Consider the following 19,325-nt stretch of genomic DNA (forward strand, 5'->3'; position numbering starts at 1 on the left):
TTTTAATGTCTCAGTAATTTGCCGATGGTGGTGTTCATGCCATGAAACTAAAAGGTGGACACTTACAAGCCGTATCCACGAACTAGCCGAAACCGAGTTCTCGCAAATTTAATTGCTCAAAGCTGCTACGTCCCTTGTAACCCCTTGTGAGGCAGTTGCATAGGCCTTCCGACACACCCCCCCTTCCCCAACCCATCCTAATCAGTGAATGTCTAAACCATCAATAAATAAAAATAAACAGTCTCGTCAATAAAGTAACTGTTTACCGTTAATAAGCAAGATGATTAGGTAAAAAAGTTAAAGCGAGCGCCGTGTTTTAAAAAGTAACAAATCAATTTCAAAACCGCAAAATAATGTAAATGATATCAAGACAATAATTGCGTGTCATGTGAAACGAATGGAGAATTCTACGAGGCTCTTACAGCGGTTACGGGCATTTTGATTGGTTTTTCTTCGAGTCTAATGAGGTGGTGCACGTCTTTGTGACTGCAGAAATATACCATGCGGATTAAACAGTAACGAGACAGTTTCCATAACGAAAACGCAAAATGCCGTGGAGTATTCGAGTTTTTTTTTTTTTTTCGTACGTAGGTGTTGAACCCTTCTCTTATCGGGAAAACCCTCCCCTTATCGGAACCCTTTCCCTGTCGGGAAAATAGGAGCAAGCGAAGACGGCGTGTGCGTGGCTCGCCTACTATTTTTCTTTCTTTCTTTCGCATTGCGCAATGCTCCTTTCTCAAATTTTTCTTCCTCCATGCCGTGAATTCGACCCGCATTCACGTGCTAAGCAGAGCAGCACTTCTATTGCTACAGGTAACAATGATGTCCATGCGTGAAACAATGAAACGCAGCAGTGAAATGCAACAATCAAATGTTGCGTCATGAAATGGACAGCGACCTCGATAAAAGATCAGAGCGCCGTATCAGAAACGGCTGATCCCCAACAAGCCCACGATCGGAAGAGCATCAGTTATTAGAAAACGGCGCATACAACACGCATGTGACCGGCACCGTGAGGGATGTTTGGGCACGTTTGCGAGGACTGCTACAGATGGCGCAACGTGTCCTGCGCAGCAACTAGCCGCACGGTCGGCCACACTGTGTGTTCCGCTTCCGGGATTTTGTGGTGCGTCGCAGTGCAATGTGTTCAGTAATAGGGCCACGGATGCTGGCGTGTGAAGACGTTGTGGAACCATGTGTCTAGCCCTAACACAGCCTTATTAAACAGTGCCTCTATTATGCTGCGAGTCTTCCTGCGTCCAGTCCAAGGCTCACCGCACACCCTCGAGGGCCTCACATGTGTACACGCGCATCTGTGTACACAGGCAGGCGCCAGGTTTCTCGCGAACTATGCCGCCACCGCTACCATCACCGAAATCTGTAGCTCATGGAAGCTTCGCTTGAAAACCTCGGATTCCCATTAAGCCCTGCTTACGTAATTCTTCGTGATCTCCTATGAAAATTGTGATCCCGTAGAAATCCGTACGAGCATATGTGATTAGGGTGTGAAACATACGGGATTTTTGCACGAAGGCTTACTTGTCAAACGCCACAAGTCCTTTTCGCCACAGTTCCCAGCGCTAAATCTATGGTCTCTTAAGGCGCTTGGCAGCTGGCCTACCTGTGTGTGTGCGTGGATGCTTTCGGCGAATCCTTGTCGCGTCAAATCAGCACGAAGCGTCCGGCAAATGCTTGCTTGCTTGCTTGCTTGCTTGTTCCTTGCAATTGGCTCACACCCACAAGTGGAATTGGCCAAGAAGCCGGCGGTTACAGTCAATTGGAATATTGGGTTTAAAAAAAATTTTTTTTAAATATCAGGGAAAGGGAAAAGTGGCTTTTTTCAAGTAAAATAAGGCGATTCTAAAAAAAAGCACGACCAGTAAAACTGTGAAAAAAAACGATGATGACACTGATGATGATAAAGGGGTGCATTCGAGTAGTTGGCACGTACCCTCAATGAGGTATGAACCCGCAAGTTATTATTATTATTATTATTATTATTATTATTATTATTATTATTATTATTATTATTATTATTATTATTATTATTATTATTATTATTATTATTATTATTATTATTATTATTATTATTATTGGCTAGCGACAGCTGATAACAAGGGGACCAATATATCCTTTTTTTTTTTTTCTGGCACAACTATCCCCAGGTCAGTGTTGTGTAGATATAGTTTAACGGGTGGATAGGGTCAGCATAATTTTTTCTTCGCCTCTATAACCTCCGCGAGCCGCTGGCCTCGGAGAGCGAGGCAACACTTTACCAAATCGGAATGAATGAATCAGAATGAAACCTTCATTTGAAGGATGGATGACCTGGATCAGAAAATAGCAGTGGCCGAGAGTTTCTGCGCAATTCTTTCTATTATCTCGTGTCATCTAATTCTTTATATTGTCTTGGAGAAATCGCGCTGCAATGTAGAGCGGCGGATATACGTGAACACATCCCAAAGAGCATGTACGCGCAAGGGAATGTGTCAGCGTGCCATCAATAAACATGTCATCGAAAACTAGTCAGTTCATGCAACGAAAGTGAGAAATAAAACACCAGCCAATCTCTGATGGGAACTGTTAATGATTAATCATCGTGAGCAGTAGCAGCCCATTCTTTGCACACTGCAGGACCATGGCATCTCCAAATTATCTCCAAGTTAGCCTGTCTCGCGCTGTTAAGCTCGTAGATGAAGGCAAAATTCCGAAAAGAAAGAAAGAAAGAAAGAAAGAAAGAAAGAAAGAAAGAAAGAAAGAAAGAAAGAAAGAAAGAAAGAAAGAAAGAAAGAAAGAAAGAAAGAAAGAAAGAAAGAAAGAAAGAAAGAAAGAAAGAAAGTCAGGCCCGCACACGCCAAGCGTAGTTTGCCCCCACTTTCTCAATATTTCAAGGGCTCCTCAATTTTCTTTGAATCTGCGAAAGCAAGCTATCTGCAAAACGCATAAGCAGCCTCTCGCCTTTTGTTGCCCTCGCGTTTCTGCTCACTGGTTTGCTTACTATGCAGGTAACGAAAAAAAAAAAAATACCTCATCGTGAGTCATACCGGTTTCATTTCACGGCAAAAGTGGCACCTCTAAATCTTCCTTTCTGACATAATATGTATTTTGAGCGATCTTTACCTTTTGTCTTTGTTTATTTCACTGATACCACCCGGTAACTTCTATACAACATAGTGGACGCTGCGTCTCGAGTAAATGAAACCACGGAGGAGAAAACTGCTCAAAAACGGTGCGGCTATAGGAGTGCGATGTATCCAAGCAGAGACGAGCAAGCATTCGTCTCAGCAGTTCAGAGTGTACTTCCTAGTTGCGTGCGAAATCTTATATTTGGACAAGGAGCGCACCCGCCACGGTGGCCTAGTGGTTAAGGTGCTTGACTGCTGACCCGCAGATTGTGGGATCGAATCCCGGCCGAGGCGGCCGCATTTTCGATGGAGGCGAAAGCTCTAGAGGTAGTCAAAATTTCTGGAGCCCTCCACTACGGCGTCTCTCATAATCATATCGTGGTTTTGGGACGTTAAACCCCAACAATTATATTATACAAGGAGCGCACTAAAACAACGACAAGAAGACCACACGAGCGCTATCTTCAAACTGCGCTCCTTGCTCATTCCTTTGCCCCTTAGCGCTGCCTGTTCAAGAACAGTGAACTGGGATGGGGCACGCACTCAGCGTTGTGCCCCATCGTGTCTATGCCCTAGGTTTTTCCTCGTTCATTTATGAACAGCTACAAGCTCACCCAAATTTGACTTCTTCTAAACTTTTATATTATTGCTAACGTCATAGAAGTTCCATCCGTAGGAGCAGGTTGTCGATAAACGTGCATTGCCCAGTAAGTTTGCTAGGTTGTTCAGTATTCGGATCACATTTTCACTTTAGAAACCGCGAATGCACAAGCAAGTAGGTGCCAGTGTTGGGTTAACAACGGCCACAACATCATCGGCAATAATCCCGGATGCGTGCGCGCGCCGCAGCACGCGCCAGAGAAGAAGACGCCTCTCCCGCGGCCGGTCGGACGAGTGCCCGCGATGTCCCACTGCGCCGACATAAGTCCGGACGAGCGTGACGCCCCGTACTCTGCGAGGCCAGAAGAGGGCTCGCCGCTGCAGGATCCCAGATGCACGACTGTCCAGACACGGTCGCGGGCGCAGATCATGGTGGCCCGCACGCCCAGCCGCCTGCCGTACTTTGCTGTGTGCAGCGTGGGCCTCCTCATGGTCGCCGTCGGCGTCGCCGTCACCACCTACAAACTACACGCGGGTGACGCAATCATGGCCCTCTTCAACAGTTCGATGGAGCTGCTTCGACGCGGAGTCAACGGATCAGCGGGCGGGGGGAGTGGCCTCGACAACGTTATGTCCGGAGCGAATCCGACCTACCTGGCCAAGCACGAAAGAAAAGTCCTCGTGTCTCAATCCACGTGCAGTAGTGACGTGTGCGTGTGGGCCGAAAACTACCTGCGCGGCCGGCTGAACTCGACCGTCAACCCGTGCACGGACTTCTACGCGCACGTGTGCTCACGGCACTGGGAGGCGGTCGACTTGGAGATGCAGTCGAGGGCGTACAGAGAACGGGCCGCCGGCATGATGATGGCGGACATCGAGAGATTCTTTCGGGACTACCTGAAGGAAAATGAAGAGCGCTACCACAAGTACCCCGGCGTGTTCCTGCACCAGGCCATCTCGCTGCTACCAAAGTGCGAGTCCGAAGAGAAGAACGACAAGAACTTCACGTCCCTCCGAAGCCTGCTGGCAGAGTATAACCTCGGTGGCTGGCCGTACAAGAAGGCGCCCCGCGGTGCTAACATCGTCACCGTCGCTGCTTTCCTGGGCCGAGATCTTGGCGTCTTCCCGTTTGCCAGGGTGCTCCTCCGGAGACCTTTCGAGGACGACCGAGGCTACACCGTGCACATCGATGCACCTAGCCTGACGCTGAAGAGGTACAACCTAGCGTACCTCAATGAACCGCCGGAGAACTTCACTCAGAAGGTGGCCATCGCGTTGTCCCTCTTCGACCAAAAGCTAGACGTAAGTGAAGAAGCAGAAGCCATTGTCCGTCTTGAGAAGAGACTACAAGGCATTATGGGTGCTCCGCACTTCACCGAGTTTCAAGACCGAACCAAGCGCGTTGGACAACTCGACCACACCGGAAAGTGGAACTGGAAAGAGTACTTCAGTATACTCTCTCAGGACCTGGAGACCTTCCAAAAAGACAAGCCGGTGGCTGTTATGAACAACGAGTACATCAGCAAGCTTGCCCCCATTATCAACGAGACAGACACTGTGACCCTTCTCAACTATATTGGCTACCGCCTCGTCGTCCACCTGTCTCCACTTCTCGCCAGGGCGGCCAGTCCTCTGCTGCGCTTGAGTCACGACGACTACCTGGAATTTGTACCAGATCGACGTCAGGCTTGCATGCACTTGCTGGAACGACTCTACAAGCACGGCATGCGCTTCTTTGGCCGGATGACCTTCAGCAAGACCAACTCGACGCTCCTCTTGAAGCACTACGACTACAGCCTGTCGGGTCTCGAAGTGCAGCTCAAGAGCAGCATGACGGATCGCCTTCTCTCTTCCTCCTCCTGGTTAGATCGCTCCGCGATTGGCATAGGTGTCGACAAGATCGAGAACATGCGCTTGGTCGTCCTTGGCAGCACGGATGACATCAACACCATCGCCAGCTATTACAACTTCAATGCGTCGCCGCTCGACCCAAGCCACCTGATCGGGAGTTTCCGGGAACTGCAGGCAAGTACCATGAACACCTACTGGGAGACCAAGCCTCCCAAGGACGACTTGGACGCCAGATACGACCACACGGCCCTTTCGCCGGGACACGAGTACTTCTTCGGTCGTAACGTGCTCTTCATTCCACACGCAAACATTGCCTTCCTCAACGACATCTCCAAAAGTGTTGAGCCGGTACTGTTCCCACTTGTCCTCGCTGAAATCTTCCGAGGCATGTTCGGGGCAGTGGACAGGCGCGGAGCCACAGTGGACCACAATCTAGCAGTGGCCACTTGGTGGAACTCCGATGAGATGAGCAAGTTCTCGCAGCTGGAGCTCTGCTTCCAGGACCAGTACTACGTCGAGATACGGGACCTCATTGGGGACAACTTCGAGGCGAGGTTAAGGCTGGAAGAGAACATCGCTGACAACGCCATCATCGGTCCGCTGCACGACATGTACATGAAGGTTCTCATGTCCCAGGACGGCGCCGACAGGCTTAAGATCTCCGTAGACGACCGTCAACTGGACATGGAGCAGCTGTTCTTCGTCCTTTATGCTGTGGGGCTATGCGACAACACGAACCGCGAGGCCTGGATGCGGACACTGAAGTTTGGCGACATTCCCGGTCGGCTCCGAGTCAATATTCCGCTCATGAACTTCGCGAAGTTCTCATCTGCTTTCAGTTGCACTTCAGGAATGCCCATGAATCCGGTGCGCAAGTGCACAATCTGGTGAAAATTCATTCCACCCCGGCACAGTTGTGGAAAGCAGACCTGCACGGGGCTCGGTAACGGGAATGTTGGCGCTGCCTGTGAGTGCGGCATGTGGTTGGGTCAGAATGTCCCTCAAGAGTGTTAGTATATTTTTTTCCTTTTTTTTCAGGTGATAGTCTCATGGCTCAGTGACATTCTCTTCTTGTCCCATCATTAAAGAAACTATCACAGCTTTTGTCATTAGTTTCGACACGGCACGTAAGTGCATCCCGTTCATCTTAATTTTTTCTTGATGAAGCCCACAAAGCTAAACAGCAGACTGTGATTCCTTACCTGCATAAATGTAAATTGCACTGGCATAGTCAGGGGAGAGGGGGGCAACCCCCCTCCCCAAGATTTTAACGTTTGCATGTGTATATACAAGCACACATGCAAACGCACGCACGAACATACCCCCGCCTGAAGAATATTTCTGGCTACGCTACTGGTAAACTGGACGCTCAAAGCCAAAGAGAGGACAGCACTTTGACGGCGTAGCAACTTCGGGTAAAGAAAGGTGCGCTGTAATTGGGATCGCCGCACTGTAGAGTTGCGACCGGGCGCTCTTACGGAACGGCAAGCGGATAAGTTGTGAACATTTTGGGCATCTTGACGCCATCTAAGATCCAGTGTTGCAAAAAAACGCCAGGCCTGCGCTGAAACCGCAGCACAGTCACAGCGAAAGCTGGAAGAGCGGCGTTTCTAGAGCCAGTTGTAAGCTTTCTTGGGGCTACAATACAAGTACACGAGAAAGGTACCCACTACGCCATAAATCACAATTTTTGTGAAGTTGGGAAGCGTCTATTAAGCGATAATTCGTCATTCTGCGGAGAAGCGAGACACCAGCTACACGTCTGTACGGCATTATGTGCAATTGTTGACGCGACGACTGATGACGATGAAGAATTATGGCTCAGCCCTTAGTAATGGGTTGGAAGCTTTAAACGGCCCACCAGTTATGTAATTTGCATTGGGTGAGGCCCGGTCGCTATTTCCCTCTCCCGTCATGCTGTATAACATACGTTGACGTGGGAGAGAGACGGGGGGGGGGCGAAGAACGTTACTGAGACCCCGAGGAAATGGATCATGCGCTTATGGGCTTCCTTGGCAACCAATACAAGTGCACTTGCGAGGAACCCACTACGCTATAAATCATCATAATTTTACTGAGACCCCGAGGAAGTGCATCATGCGCTTATGGGCTTCCTTGGCAACCAATACAAGTGCACTTGCGAGGAACCCACTACGCTATAAATCATTGTAATTTTTGAGAAGTAGGGCAGCAGGAACTGTGCCATTTTTCGTCATTCTACGGAGAGCGTTGGCACCTGCTAAACGCATGTAAGGCATTATGCGCACTTTGTTGATGCTGTGCCTGATGACGATGAAGAATTATGGCAAATCCCTTTGTAATGGGTTGGAAGCATTCAACAACTTACTCGTTGCGCAATTCGCATTGTGTGACGCCTGGTTACAGAATTCGCGTTGTGCGACGCTTGGTGCTTATTTTACTCTTCTACCACGCTATATTGCAAGTGCTAATGTGGTTCATTCCCGACATGAAGCCTGTATAGGACCTTTTTGCAAAGCAGTTTCAAGCACCGGCATGGCTCACAAGTTGAATACTGGGCTCCCACGCAGAGGGCCCAGGTTCGAACCTCGTTCCATCCTGGAATTTTTTTTCTTATTTCGTTTTTTTTTTCTTATTTCGAGCGATACTGGTTACGGACACCGGCGGCGGCGGCGGCGGACAACTACGGCGCCAAAAACGGCCGGTGAAATGATCTCATAACAGCTTTCGCTGTAAAAGGCGGTGTCGGCGGTGTTGTCCGTCACCTGAAAAATTCTGATCGCTGCAACGAATAAAAATTGCGGGTTCGCTATGGAATCGAACCCAGTAATTCTGCGTGGCACTCGGGTATTCTGCCACATATTGACGCCAGTTTTACAGCAAAAGCTGTTATGAGATCACAACAGCCGTTTTTGACGCCGTAGTTGTCCGCCGCCGCCGCTGGTGTCCGTAACAAATATCGCTCGAAATAAGAAAAAAATCTATCTATCTATCTATCTATCTATCTATCTATCTATCTATCTATCTATCTATCTATCTATCTATCTATCTATCTATCTATCTATCTATCTATCTATCTATCTATCTATCCGCCTGCGTCTTGGCGTTCTCGTGGTCGTCTGCTTAGCTTGGTACATACCAACATTGGCATGGGAGAATGTGAATGTCTCACGAACAAGATTTGCAGGTCATGACATGAATAACTTGACTTGCCTGTCGCGTACGTCACGAAATCCTTTTTATCTGTCACGTGCGGCACATCTTTTTGGCATGCGTATACCCGCATACCACGGCCCATGGTGTGCGGGTATACGCCACAGGTGATCATCAGCCTATAAAAAGCCAGACTTTGGAAATCTCATCCCGACCACCTGCAGGAGCCCGTGTCACAGAAAAAGTGGTGCCGGAGTAGCTAGTGTTGTCGATGGCTTAAGTATCCCAGTGGAACGAAACAGTAATAATCACTGCTCCAACCGTAACCGAACGCAAACATTCTGCACGACAGTTAAGTATTCTACCACAGAGCCACAGCAATGCTTCAAACTGTTTAGAAAAAAACGCCAGGCCTGTGCGGAAAGCGCAGCACAGTCACAGCGAAAGCTGGAAGAGCGGCTTTTCTAGAGCGCGTTATAAACTCTCCTGTGGCTACTAATACAGGTATATTAGCAACGTACCCACTACGCCACAAAGCGTAATTTTTGGGAAGTTTGGAAGCACCCAGCGCGACATTATTCGTTGTTCTGCGAAGAAGCGAGGTACCATATGTAAGCGATTATGTGCAGTTTGTTGATGCGGCGGTTGATGACGATGAATAATTATGGTTGCGCCCTTTGTAATGGGTTGGAAGCTTTAAACGACCCACTAGTTACGTAATGCATATTGTGTGACGCCCGGTCGTTATTTAACTGTCCCACCACGCTTTATAACACACTTTAACCGGAGAAACGTAGAGCGAGAGAGAGAGAGAATTGACTTTATTGAGACCCTGAGGAAATGGATCATGGGAGCCTTATGGGCTTCCTTGGCAATCAACAGAAGTGCACTTGCGAGGAACCCACTACGCTATAAATCATTGTAATTTTTGAGAAGTAGGGCAGTAGGCACTGTGCCATTTTTCGTCATTTTACAGACAGCCGTGGTACCTGCTAAACGCATGTAAGGCATTATGCGTACTTCGTTGATGATGTGCGTGATGACGATGAAGAATTATGGCAGAGCTCTTTGTAATGGGTTGGAAGCATTCAACAACCTACTCGTTGCGCAATTCGCATTGTATGACGCCTGGTTACATAATTCGCGCTGTGCGACGCTTGGTGCTTATTTTACTCTTCTACCATGCTATATTGCATATGCTAATGTGGTTCCTTCCCGACATGAAGCCTGTGTAGGACCTTTTTGCAAAGCAGTTTCAAGCACCGGCATGGCTCAGAGGTTGAATACTGGGCTCCCACGCAGAGGGCCCAGGTTCGAACCTCGTTCCATCCTGGAATTTTTTTCTTATTTAGTTTTTTTTCTTATTTCGAGCGATACTGGTTACGGACACCGGCGGCGGCGGCGGCGGCAGCGGCGGCGGCGGTGGCGGCGGCGGACAACTACGGCGCCAAAAACGGCCGGTGAAATGATCTCATAACAGCTTTCGCTGTAAAAAAGATCATAGACTAGTGTCCTGCCACGACAACGCCAATTGCGGCGGCAGTGTCGGCTATCCTCTTTTATATCACTGGAACAAACATTACATATCTAATACTCCTCAAGCTTATAGTCAAGCCTAGCGTGAATACGCCTACGATCGCTACGCACATCATCCCGTAGCGTGAACTTCGAGGCGATGAAACCGACGTCTCTGCTCTAAAGGCAATGCCGATGTTACGTCGGACCACGAGCTACCCTTTACAAGCTAGTGTACTCGGCGTGCCTGGTAAGCACACGATATGTGCACAACTACTCAAATTACAGGAATACGTCGAACCATCTCGCAACGCTTCGCTTAAAGCGAAAAATCCGGCATAGGCTGCTACTGATTGACTACCTAGCATGAAATCGATTCCCACCATGCGTGGGATCTGCCAGATTTTTTCTTCATTGCCAATGAGCGATATATTCGACGAGTACAGGAAATCTCAGTTCATGATATTTACAAGCGTCTGCCAATCCCAGGTAGACACAGGTATTTAAAAGCACTTGATAGATGCGAGTACATCTATAACACTAACCTCCATGTTTTTTTTTTTCATAGAATGTGAAGACACAATAAGATGAACATGTCATGAGGCGCTTCATCAGCACTCGAAGTCGGGAGAAAGCGGATTCCGCACGGTGTCACCGGTAGCTTATTTCTCAAGGTAAAATGTCCCCACAAGAACTATGCGTCAGAGCAGTTTAGAAAAATGAGCTCTATTCTTTATGGCTTTCTGCGTCTTAAAGGGACACTAAAAGCAAAATGATTTTTCCCATATGAGTAAAGTACTCTTTCACAATCGCAAAAGCACGACCCTTGCTGCGAGAAGACGCTTAGTAAGCGAGAAAACGCGCAAAAACAAAATGTGGGTGGCGACGCCTTTTCTTTGCACCATTTGCCGTGACGTCACATGTTTTGACGGCGCCTACTAAGGACTACGTAGTTCCTAATCGGCAAACATGAAGTACGCTGTCATCTGATGGGGCCATAGACTTAACATACCAAGTTTTGGGTAATTTTGTTGTGCCAATGGCGCCGAAATACGATATATACACTTTGGAATCAGTGACCTCACACGGGAAGATTTCGGTGCGAAATTCAAAAATGAAACTTTGAGCTTGATTTTCTCCTCTATTAACAAACCTATGATGGCAAAATTAACGACATTAGAGTTCTCCCGGCACAATTGACCGATCTAAACCGATTCATTGTTTCTCTTTAGTGTCCCTTTAAGTAGTTGATTGGCCACGCTACAAACACGCCTTTTTCCATGAGCCATGGTTTGACCGGTCGTGTTTCGCCGTGAAATTGAAGGAAAAACGATTTTACTGACAAACATACATAAGTCCGCTTAACCCCTTTTTAAAAAAAAAAAAGAGTTTCACCGCCTTCTACGGAATACTTCGACTTATAAATGAGCACCGGTAGAGTTACGTCCGCTACATCTCTGTGCGACTGTTCGCATTTGCCCCAAGAATAATACATTTTTTTTTTCGCAATTTAAATGATATTCTAACTCATCAAACAACAATTTTCAATCAATTTCCTTGTGGGGCACGTAGACAAGCATCGTTCTCCACTCCACCGTGCCAATTATAAGGTCGACATAGCTAAGCGTCCATTGGCATCCCTCTCCTACATCGAAGAGTGCACACCCACCAGCCTTCCCCACAGAATGCGACAAGCAAACATAATACCGTGGCCGTAGAACCTCTATGACACGGTCCGTTCCTTCTTTAGTTTCTTACGATAATGTCAAGATCATTTACCAAGAAAAGCCTGCTTAATTGGTATTGCTTCTTTTTAGTGTCAAGGCCCCTTACGTTATCAATGCAGCCGATGTGTGACGTCATCTTTAACGTCAATACTCTTATGAAGATGGGATGGCTGCATGGGCGTACCTACCGGAGGCCAAGGGGAGCGCTGCCCCCCCCCTCCCCCCCACAGAGAAAAGTTAAGGGGGCGGAGCCCCCCCCCCCACTCTCGATAGTAGTCACTGTCGGCTGTGCACTGGGGAAACCATCAAATGAGGCGAAATTTTGCTTCTACACAGCAATTGCTTAATTATATAATGAAATTTGTCCTGCGCTTCTGCTGTGGAGAATGTCTCCAGTGTCTCAAGACCACGCACTCTAGGTTATCCGCGGTGCAGGCCGCCTATGCGACGCTTTCGCGCTTTGCGCTAGAGCACTGCAGAGAAGGCTACCGCTGAGTAGGGTCTCTTAACGTTAGAGCACTCTGTCATGATTTTATTCTGCCCTGCATGGCCTGAACTTTACGTAATTGACAGGGGCGTAGCCAAGGAGGGGCTGGGGGGGGGGGGGGGTTAAACCCCCCGAAATTTTTAAATTTTGCTTGCGCATATATACACGCACACACTGAAACGCACGCACGAACATACATAAAGTATGGTTGAACCCCCCCCCCCTCCGAAAAACAATTCTGGCTACGCCCATGGTAATTGACAACGTAAATGCGGGCAGGAACCAGTAAACGTTTTATGGACCTATCAAACGCTCTTCCCCTTTAAGGAAACTCATTTTCTGTTATCGGAAAGGAAAAGCATCACCGATGCTCTATATCCAATTTGCTATGGGTCGATGAGTGACCAGAACTGTTGAGCGTTTTAGTTGGGCTGCATTGGGGGATCTAAGGAATGTTTCCGCTTGAGTTTCCTATTAACCTGATTTCTCTTGCCAACGTCTATAGATTAATATAGAAACGTTGGTCTTGCTTATCACACGGCAGCTTGCAGCCATCGCGGTGGCTTGGAACAAGGCGATGAATAAGGCAGTGGACTCGAGTACATCGGGAAACCCGGCTTCCACTTGTCCCGCAACTTCATCTACCATACTGTGGAAACGTTCAAGGCCCACGGTTTTCTTGACTAAGAATTGTTGGCGTTTAACGTCCCAAAGCCATGATATTATTATGAGGGACGTCGTAGTGGAGGGCTCCGGAAATTTCGACCACCTCATGTTCTTTTTAACGTGCACCGAGGTCGAACCACACAGTCCTCTAGCATTTTCGCCTCCATCGAAAGTGCAGCCGTCGCGGCTGGAATTCGATCCCGTGACCTGGGTTTTCTGGACTAAGGAGACTGTATTGACAGCTGGGCTAGCTGGCTTTGAGTCATCACGAGTTGACTTATACAAATGGGGCGGCAAAGACGCACACATGCGCAGCACCGTTTATTTCTCTTCCTCCCTCCCTCCCTCCCTCCCTCCTTCCCTGTCAGGAGGGATGATTTCACGGAGTTGTACACGCGCACAAACAGTTCAACATCGTTACACTACAACTGAAATTATTTTTTATACTCATATGAGTCCGTCTCGTCGACTGCTGTGTGTAGCCGCTGCTAATGTGATCGGCGGGAAGCCTCCTTGAATTACATTCAGAATGAGACACTTTCCGGCTATTCTGAAAAAATGTTTCCGTATTGTTCAGCATAGCAGTGCGTCGTTTAGAGTGCACACATCATTTTAACACCGCGAGATTTCACACATTTGTGACGTCGCGTAACAGGCACGCGGTTTTAAGGCATACCGAAAATCGACGAATGGCGAAGAACCAATGGCCGAAAATATGCCGTATCGAAAATAGTGTATTCTCTTATTCTTTTACGTAGCCGTGCATGCGTGGTCATTGCGCAGTGGATCATTGTGGGGCCATTCATTGCATCGCGTTAAGAGCAGGGGCTGTGCGCATGACCCAGAAAATATCGACCAATCGTAAACAGCTAAAAATCAATGCAGAAGGAAACAATGCGGGGTATTTTAACGTTATAATTGCCCACATTTTTTTAAACAAGAATTGTGCTAAGAACATTTGCATAGGCGTATTTCCTTGGAGGGGCCGGAGGGCCCTGCAAGCAAACTAGAAAACAATGCAATACAACGAAGACAAGAAAGACCAAACAGGCCCTGTTTGGTCTTTCTTGTATTTCTAGTATTGCGCTGTTTTCTGTTATGAAGTTCGCACGCTCCAAGCAAAGTTGCAAATACAAATACGATGAGTATAAACAACGTACTACGCCCCTAATACCACGCATTCTTACCTAAAAATAACTTGTGGTTGACAAGTTAACAATAATAGTAATATAATAATAGTAATAGTAACAACAATGCGCTAGAAACACTATTTCGACTAGGAGCAAACAAGACAAAATATAAGACACGCAGGCCTGACTATCTGCAAGAAAATTTAGCACTAATTACGGAAAATAAAAGGTGCAGTCGTTGCCACCTAATTAAAAAACGCAATTATCAGTGAGCAGCTTCTAGACGTTAACGAAATTTCATTGAACGATACAAATCTATTCTACATTGGAGGCCGCCATCGACATAATTGTAGAGAGAGAGAGAGAAAGCTCTTTAATGAAAAACAGAGAATTCTGCCGGCGTATACAAAGGCGCCTACATGCTACTCTGTATAGGGGAGGGGGTTGAGACATAACTGTATTTATGCACAAAGTTGTGTGGGTAATGTATAAAAAGTATCGCTTACAATACTATTGCATGCATAACACGCATGTGTACAGTTGTCCCAGTGTGTGCTAGGTTGAGCTGACTGTACTTTTAAATGCGAAGCATTTCTTAGCGAACCTCAGGCACTTTGGGCGTTTCTATCTACGTATCTATCTATCTATCTATCTAGCCGCCTACGTCTGGGCGCTCTCCCGGTCATCTCTATAGGTTGCAATATACCAAAATTTGCATAGCATAGGATCAGTATATGACGAACACGATTCACTGGTGATGACATGAACAACGCAAAATACCTGTAGAGTACGTCATGAAACCCTTTCTCACAGTCACGTGTGGCACATACCCGCATACCAGAGTTTATGTTAGGCGGGTATGTGCCACGGGTGATAACAGAGTCTCAATCAACGCAGTAACCGCGAACATAGACATTTACACGGAAGGAAAGTGACAATAATAGTAACTGTTGGAGTTTTACTTCCCAAAACCACGATATGATTATGAGAGACGCCGTAGTGAAGGGCTCCGGAAATTTGCACCATCAGGTTTTCTTTAACGTGCACTGACATCGCACAGTACGCGGACCTCTAGCATTTCGCCTCCATCGAAACGCGACCACCGCGGCTGGTATCGAACCCGCGACCTTCGGGTCAGCAGCCGAGCACCGTAACCACTATACCACAGCGGCCGACGCAAGGAAAGTAAGGGAGCTGAAGACAGAGCACCCCTGGAAGACGCCGGGCTACCCTCCACTCGTCCACGTGGTCCGCAACGTCGCAACAGCGCCTGTCCTGTGTGTTTCCTTTCCGTCTCAAGTCGAAACGTCGAGCACTAGAATTACGTAAAAACCGGGGTCAATGCTTCCTACAATAACTCTGCCGAGAAGGCCATGTCCCCCATGATTACCGGTGACTTCAGCATCGATTTATCAAAACCGAACAACGCCTGGTCCTTATACTGCATGAAAGATGGCTTGGATGTGGACAGGGCATCAAAATACATCGCTGCCACGTCCTGGACAGGCGGCATCATAGACCATTTCATCGTAAGAGGCATCCAGGATTTCCACCAGCTATAGTATATATACCTCGCACTTCACTGCACTTAGAGCCCTCGTTGCCGCAATCATGAACGGATCCGACAACAAGTCCTGTCCAGCTGCTGGTGCTCACTGATCATTGTGATGATGACGTTATTCAAGAACTGCCAAGAACCCCTTCCACACATGCACGTGGATTCGTGAAACGTGCGTGCGTTCTCCGTCATAGCGGATAAGTATAAGCATAAGTACTGTAACGCAACACTAACAACTGCAACTGTGACTGTAACGTACGTGCAGTGCGCCTGCGCGTGGTACTCGGCTGTGTATATATCTAGGGAAAATTTTCTGAATAAAGCTTAGTTGCGAGCAGCGCCTGTCCTGTGCATCTGTGTTCTTTCATTGTTCCATTAGAATTCGCGCTATATAATATTGAAGAATATAAGCACTACGTATCAGCTTATTTCGTCTGGTTTTGGTAACACCCACGTTGCTGTTGGCATCGTTAAGCAACTGTACACAACTGGTTATATAACACATGTGCGACTCTTCCAAATATGTCTGTGCGTATACCATTTGCACATTCCTCTAGCATCATTCCGTAACGGTTCGCTCAATGTGAAGAACTGCGACACAGTCACCTTCCTGCGCATGCGTCGCATATCGTCGATTCCCACGGTACGTGGGATCTGCCGAATTTTCCTATAATGTTATTATACACTGCAACCCAAATTCTGTATTCTCTGTATATGAAAAATCACATCTTATTCAGTGTGAATGAAGTTATCGTCTCTCTCTCTCTCTCTCTGCATAGATAGATAGATAGATAGATAGATAGATAGATAGATAGATAGATAGATAGATAGATAGATAGATAGATAGATAGATAGATAGATAGATAGATAGATAGATAGATAGATAGATAGATAGATAGATAGATAGATAGATAGATAGATAGATAGATAGATAGATAGATAGATAGATAGATAGATAGATAGATAGATAGATAGATAGATAGATAGATAGATAGATAGATAGATAGATAGATAGATAGATAGATAGATAGATAGATAGATAGATAGATAGATAGATAGATAGATACGGCGGACTGGGTGAGGGAGCCTGCCTACCCCCCCCCCCCCCTCACACACACACTCGCGAACAAGCTGGTACGCCATTCGCAGTTCTTATCAACTTGCAGCCCGCCCACTCACGTTCAGTAGCAACGCTCCGCAAACGACATCGTCTCTGCTGCCATCGTTCAGCGTCATTCCTCTGGCATTCAATCGCTCATTCCGAGTCCTGTCTCACCGTCGACTTCGTATCTGTCCCCAAGCAAGCCATTCCACTCTCACCCCGCAATCAATAACAAACGAAGAAAAAAATGGCCAGCACGCCCATTGTCACATGATGTCGGCGTTGCCGCCGGCGGTTTCCTTCGAGGTAATATATTCGATGCTGGCTTAATTGTCAGTCGACGAGCAGGCGCCGTCCTCAAGGGCGGCCCGCTTGTAACCGTCTCGCTTTTCCCGGGTTCTTCGTTGTCCTTTTCTTCGTGGGTCCTCTTTGCTGCTGCAAAACGTGGGCCAGTAGTGTTCCTTAGTGTTACCTTTTCAACTAGCGTCGTCACAACATTTTCAGTGCTGACCGTCGTGGCGACCTCTGTCGCGAAGTTACTGAACTGCATTTCTCCCTTTGCTCCTTCCAGTCGGTCATTATATTATATAGGGTGATTCTTTTAGAACCGACCTGTTTCATTGGGCTGTAGATTTCTTACAAAGTATCCGATTTTAATGCGGTTTGCAGGAAAACATACGAGAAGGATGAAAATTTATTGGCCTGCCCCGTTTTCTTTATTTGCAACGCCGCAAAAAAAAAAATGAAGAAATAGCAAAGCCGGCAAAATGCTATGCAAGAAGGGATGGCTTGCGCCTAGACAACGTTGTCAAAAACTATGATTCATATGGGGCACACCAAACGTGTCTAGTTGAAGTTTGTAAAGGTTATAACTGTTATAAAGGTTTATAATCACTTACCCTAGAGCAGGTGTTAAAATGACCACCCAAAAAGGACAAACTGTTGCGACTTCAACAGTATGCAGTCCCTCTTTTTGAAATTCCGCAGAATGTCGCGGTTTTCGTTATTTCTTATTCATTTTTATTTTTCGGCGTTGCAAATAGAAAAAAAAAACGGGACTGGACATGAAATTTTCATGCTTCCCGGATCTTTTGCCGCAAACCAGATTAAAAACAGACAATTTGTAACAAAACTACATCCCAATGAAATAGGTCAGTTCTAAAAGAATCACCCTGAACTACGTCATTATCCGCGCCTTGCGCAGCACCTTCTTTACCTTTGTGTTCTCGCGTTGTGCTTAACCCACCAGCCGCTTGCTCGGCATCGGCAGCGTCCATAACGTGCTCTTGAGGGAACTCATCGCCATTAGCTGGGCCTGCGACGTTCGCATACGTCTTCACGCGGTGGCTGTCGTCGTGTCCAAATCGCCACCACAGAAGACAGCGGGATGCGAGACACTCTCCACTGATATGGCCGGTGTGGTTGCTCCTCAAACACAATGGAGCAATGGGGCCACGAGAAGCACCATGTACGCGAAGCTGGTGCCACAGGTTCTTGACTGTTCCGCTAGGCTTGAGCTTCAAGGTTACGGTCCTCAAGATTACCTCTGTCCGTAATTTCTTGCACTCACCAGCGTTTTTTTACACATCAGTAACTTTTCCCTAAGAAGCAAGCACTTCTCGGATATCCTCGTCTAGGACACGGTCAAGGAGCCAGGATACTTTCAAGCTTACGTCCTAGTTTGCCGGGTCCTATACTAAGCACCAGCGGCCTTTCTCCACCCAACACCAGCACCTTCGCCATACACCAGCACCTTAAGAAAGGGAAAATAGAGAACCACCCCTTTGTAGCACGAAGCCACAGGGAAATCCATACGGATTTCTGAGAAATAAAGCTTCTCAGAAAGAACGGCATCTTCTTTGCCGACGACGGGTTCCTAAACGTAACCGCAGAAGTGTGGTTCATATGAAACGCCCTCAAGGTGGAAACCTGGGAGAGCATTCCCAGACTTGCCATAGTGTTCCTGACGTCTCTGGCGCGTAAAGGACTTGCCTTCACGCCTCCCTCAAGTAAAACAGCACTGAAAACGCAAGGTTGCTGTAGACATTTGCGGCAAAACAACTTGGTAGTCCTTGCCTCTCAGTGTTCCGATATCCGCGGCTGGGTTGAGCTGCAATTACCGACTCAACGGAGCAAAGCATTCTGTGTCCGCACCGAACGTGAGCCGAAAGTATAATCACGCGCAGCATTCAGGTCCCAGTCCGGTATTTCAGGCGTGGGTTCGGATCCCAGTTCTTTTGTTCCATTTTTGAAGTGGTGGAGTGAACGAAAGTAGTAGTGAATTTTCTTCTGTTCAATCGGTCTTACTGTCCCGTCAGGATGGCTGGACTGCCCAAGGAGCTGCGTGCAGGTCGCAGTACGGTCTATTAGTCGTTGGCTCGAATCCTACTTCTGACAGTCCTTTTTCTTTTAAAATTGTGAAATGATAGTAG

The 19,325-nt window shown here is 47.3% G+C and overlaps 1 protein-coding gene across 1 annotated transcript; it reads left to right on the top strand.

Annotated features, from left to right (window-relative positions):
* The first annotated feature begins 4,028 nt into the window (after positions 1-4,028).
* LOC119403248 (neprilysin-1) lies at positions 4,029-6,467 on the top strand. The gene has a single exon (XM_037670193.1). The coding sequence runs from the start codon at positions 4,029-4,031 to the stop codon at positions 6,465-6,467; it is 2,439 nt and encodes an 812-aa protein (XP_037526121.1).
* Positions 6,468-19,325: the final 12,858 nt, after the last annotated feature.

Source organism: Rhipicephalus sanguineus, chromosome 8 (genome assembly GCF_013339695.2).
Source record: "Rhipicephalus sanguineus isolate Rsan-2018 chromosome 8, BIME_Rsan_1.4, whole genome shotgun sequence".
NCBI lineage: Eukaryota > Metazoa > Arthropoda > Arachnida > Ixodida > Ixodidae > Rhipicephalus > Rhipicephalus sanguineus.

Excerpts from the sequence above, each read along its gene's own strand:
- LOC119403248 (XM_037670193.1), top strand. The coding sequence starts at position 4,029 with ATGTCCCACTGCGCCGACATAAGTCCGGACGAGCGTGACGCCCCGTAC.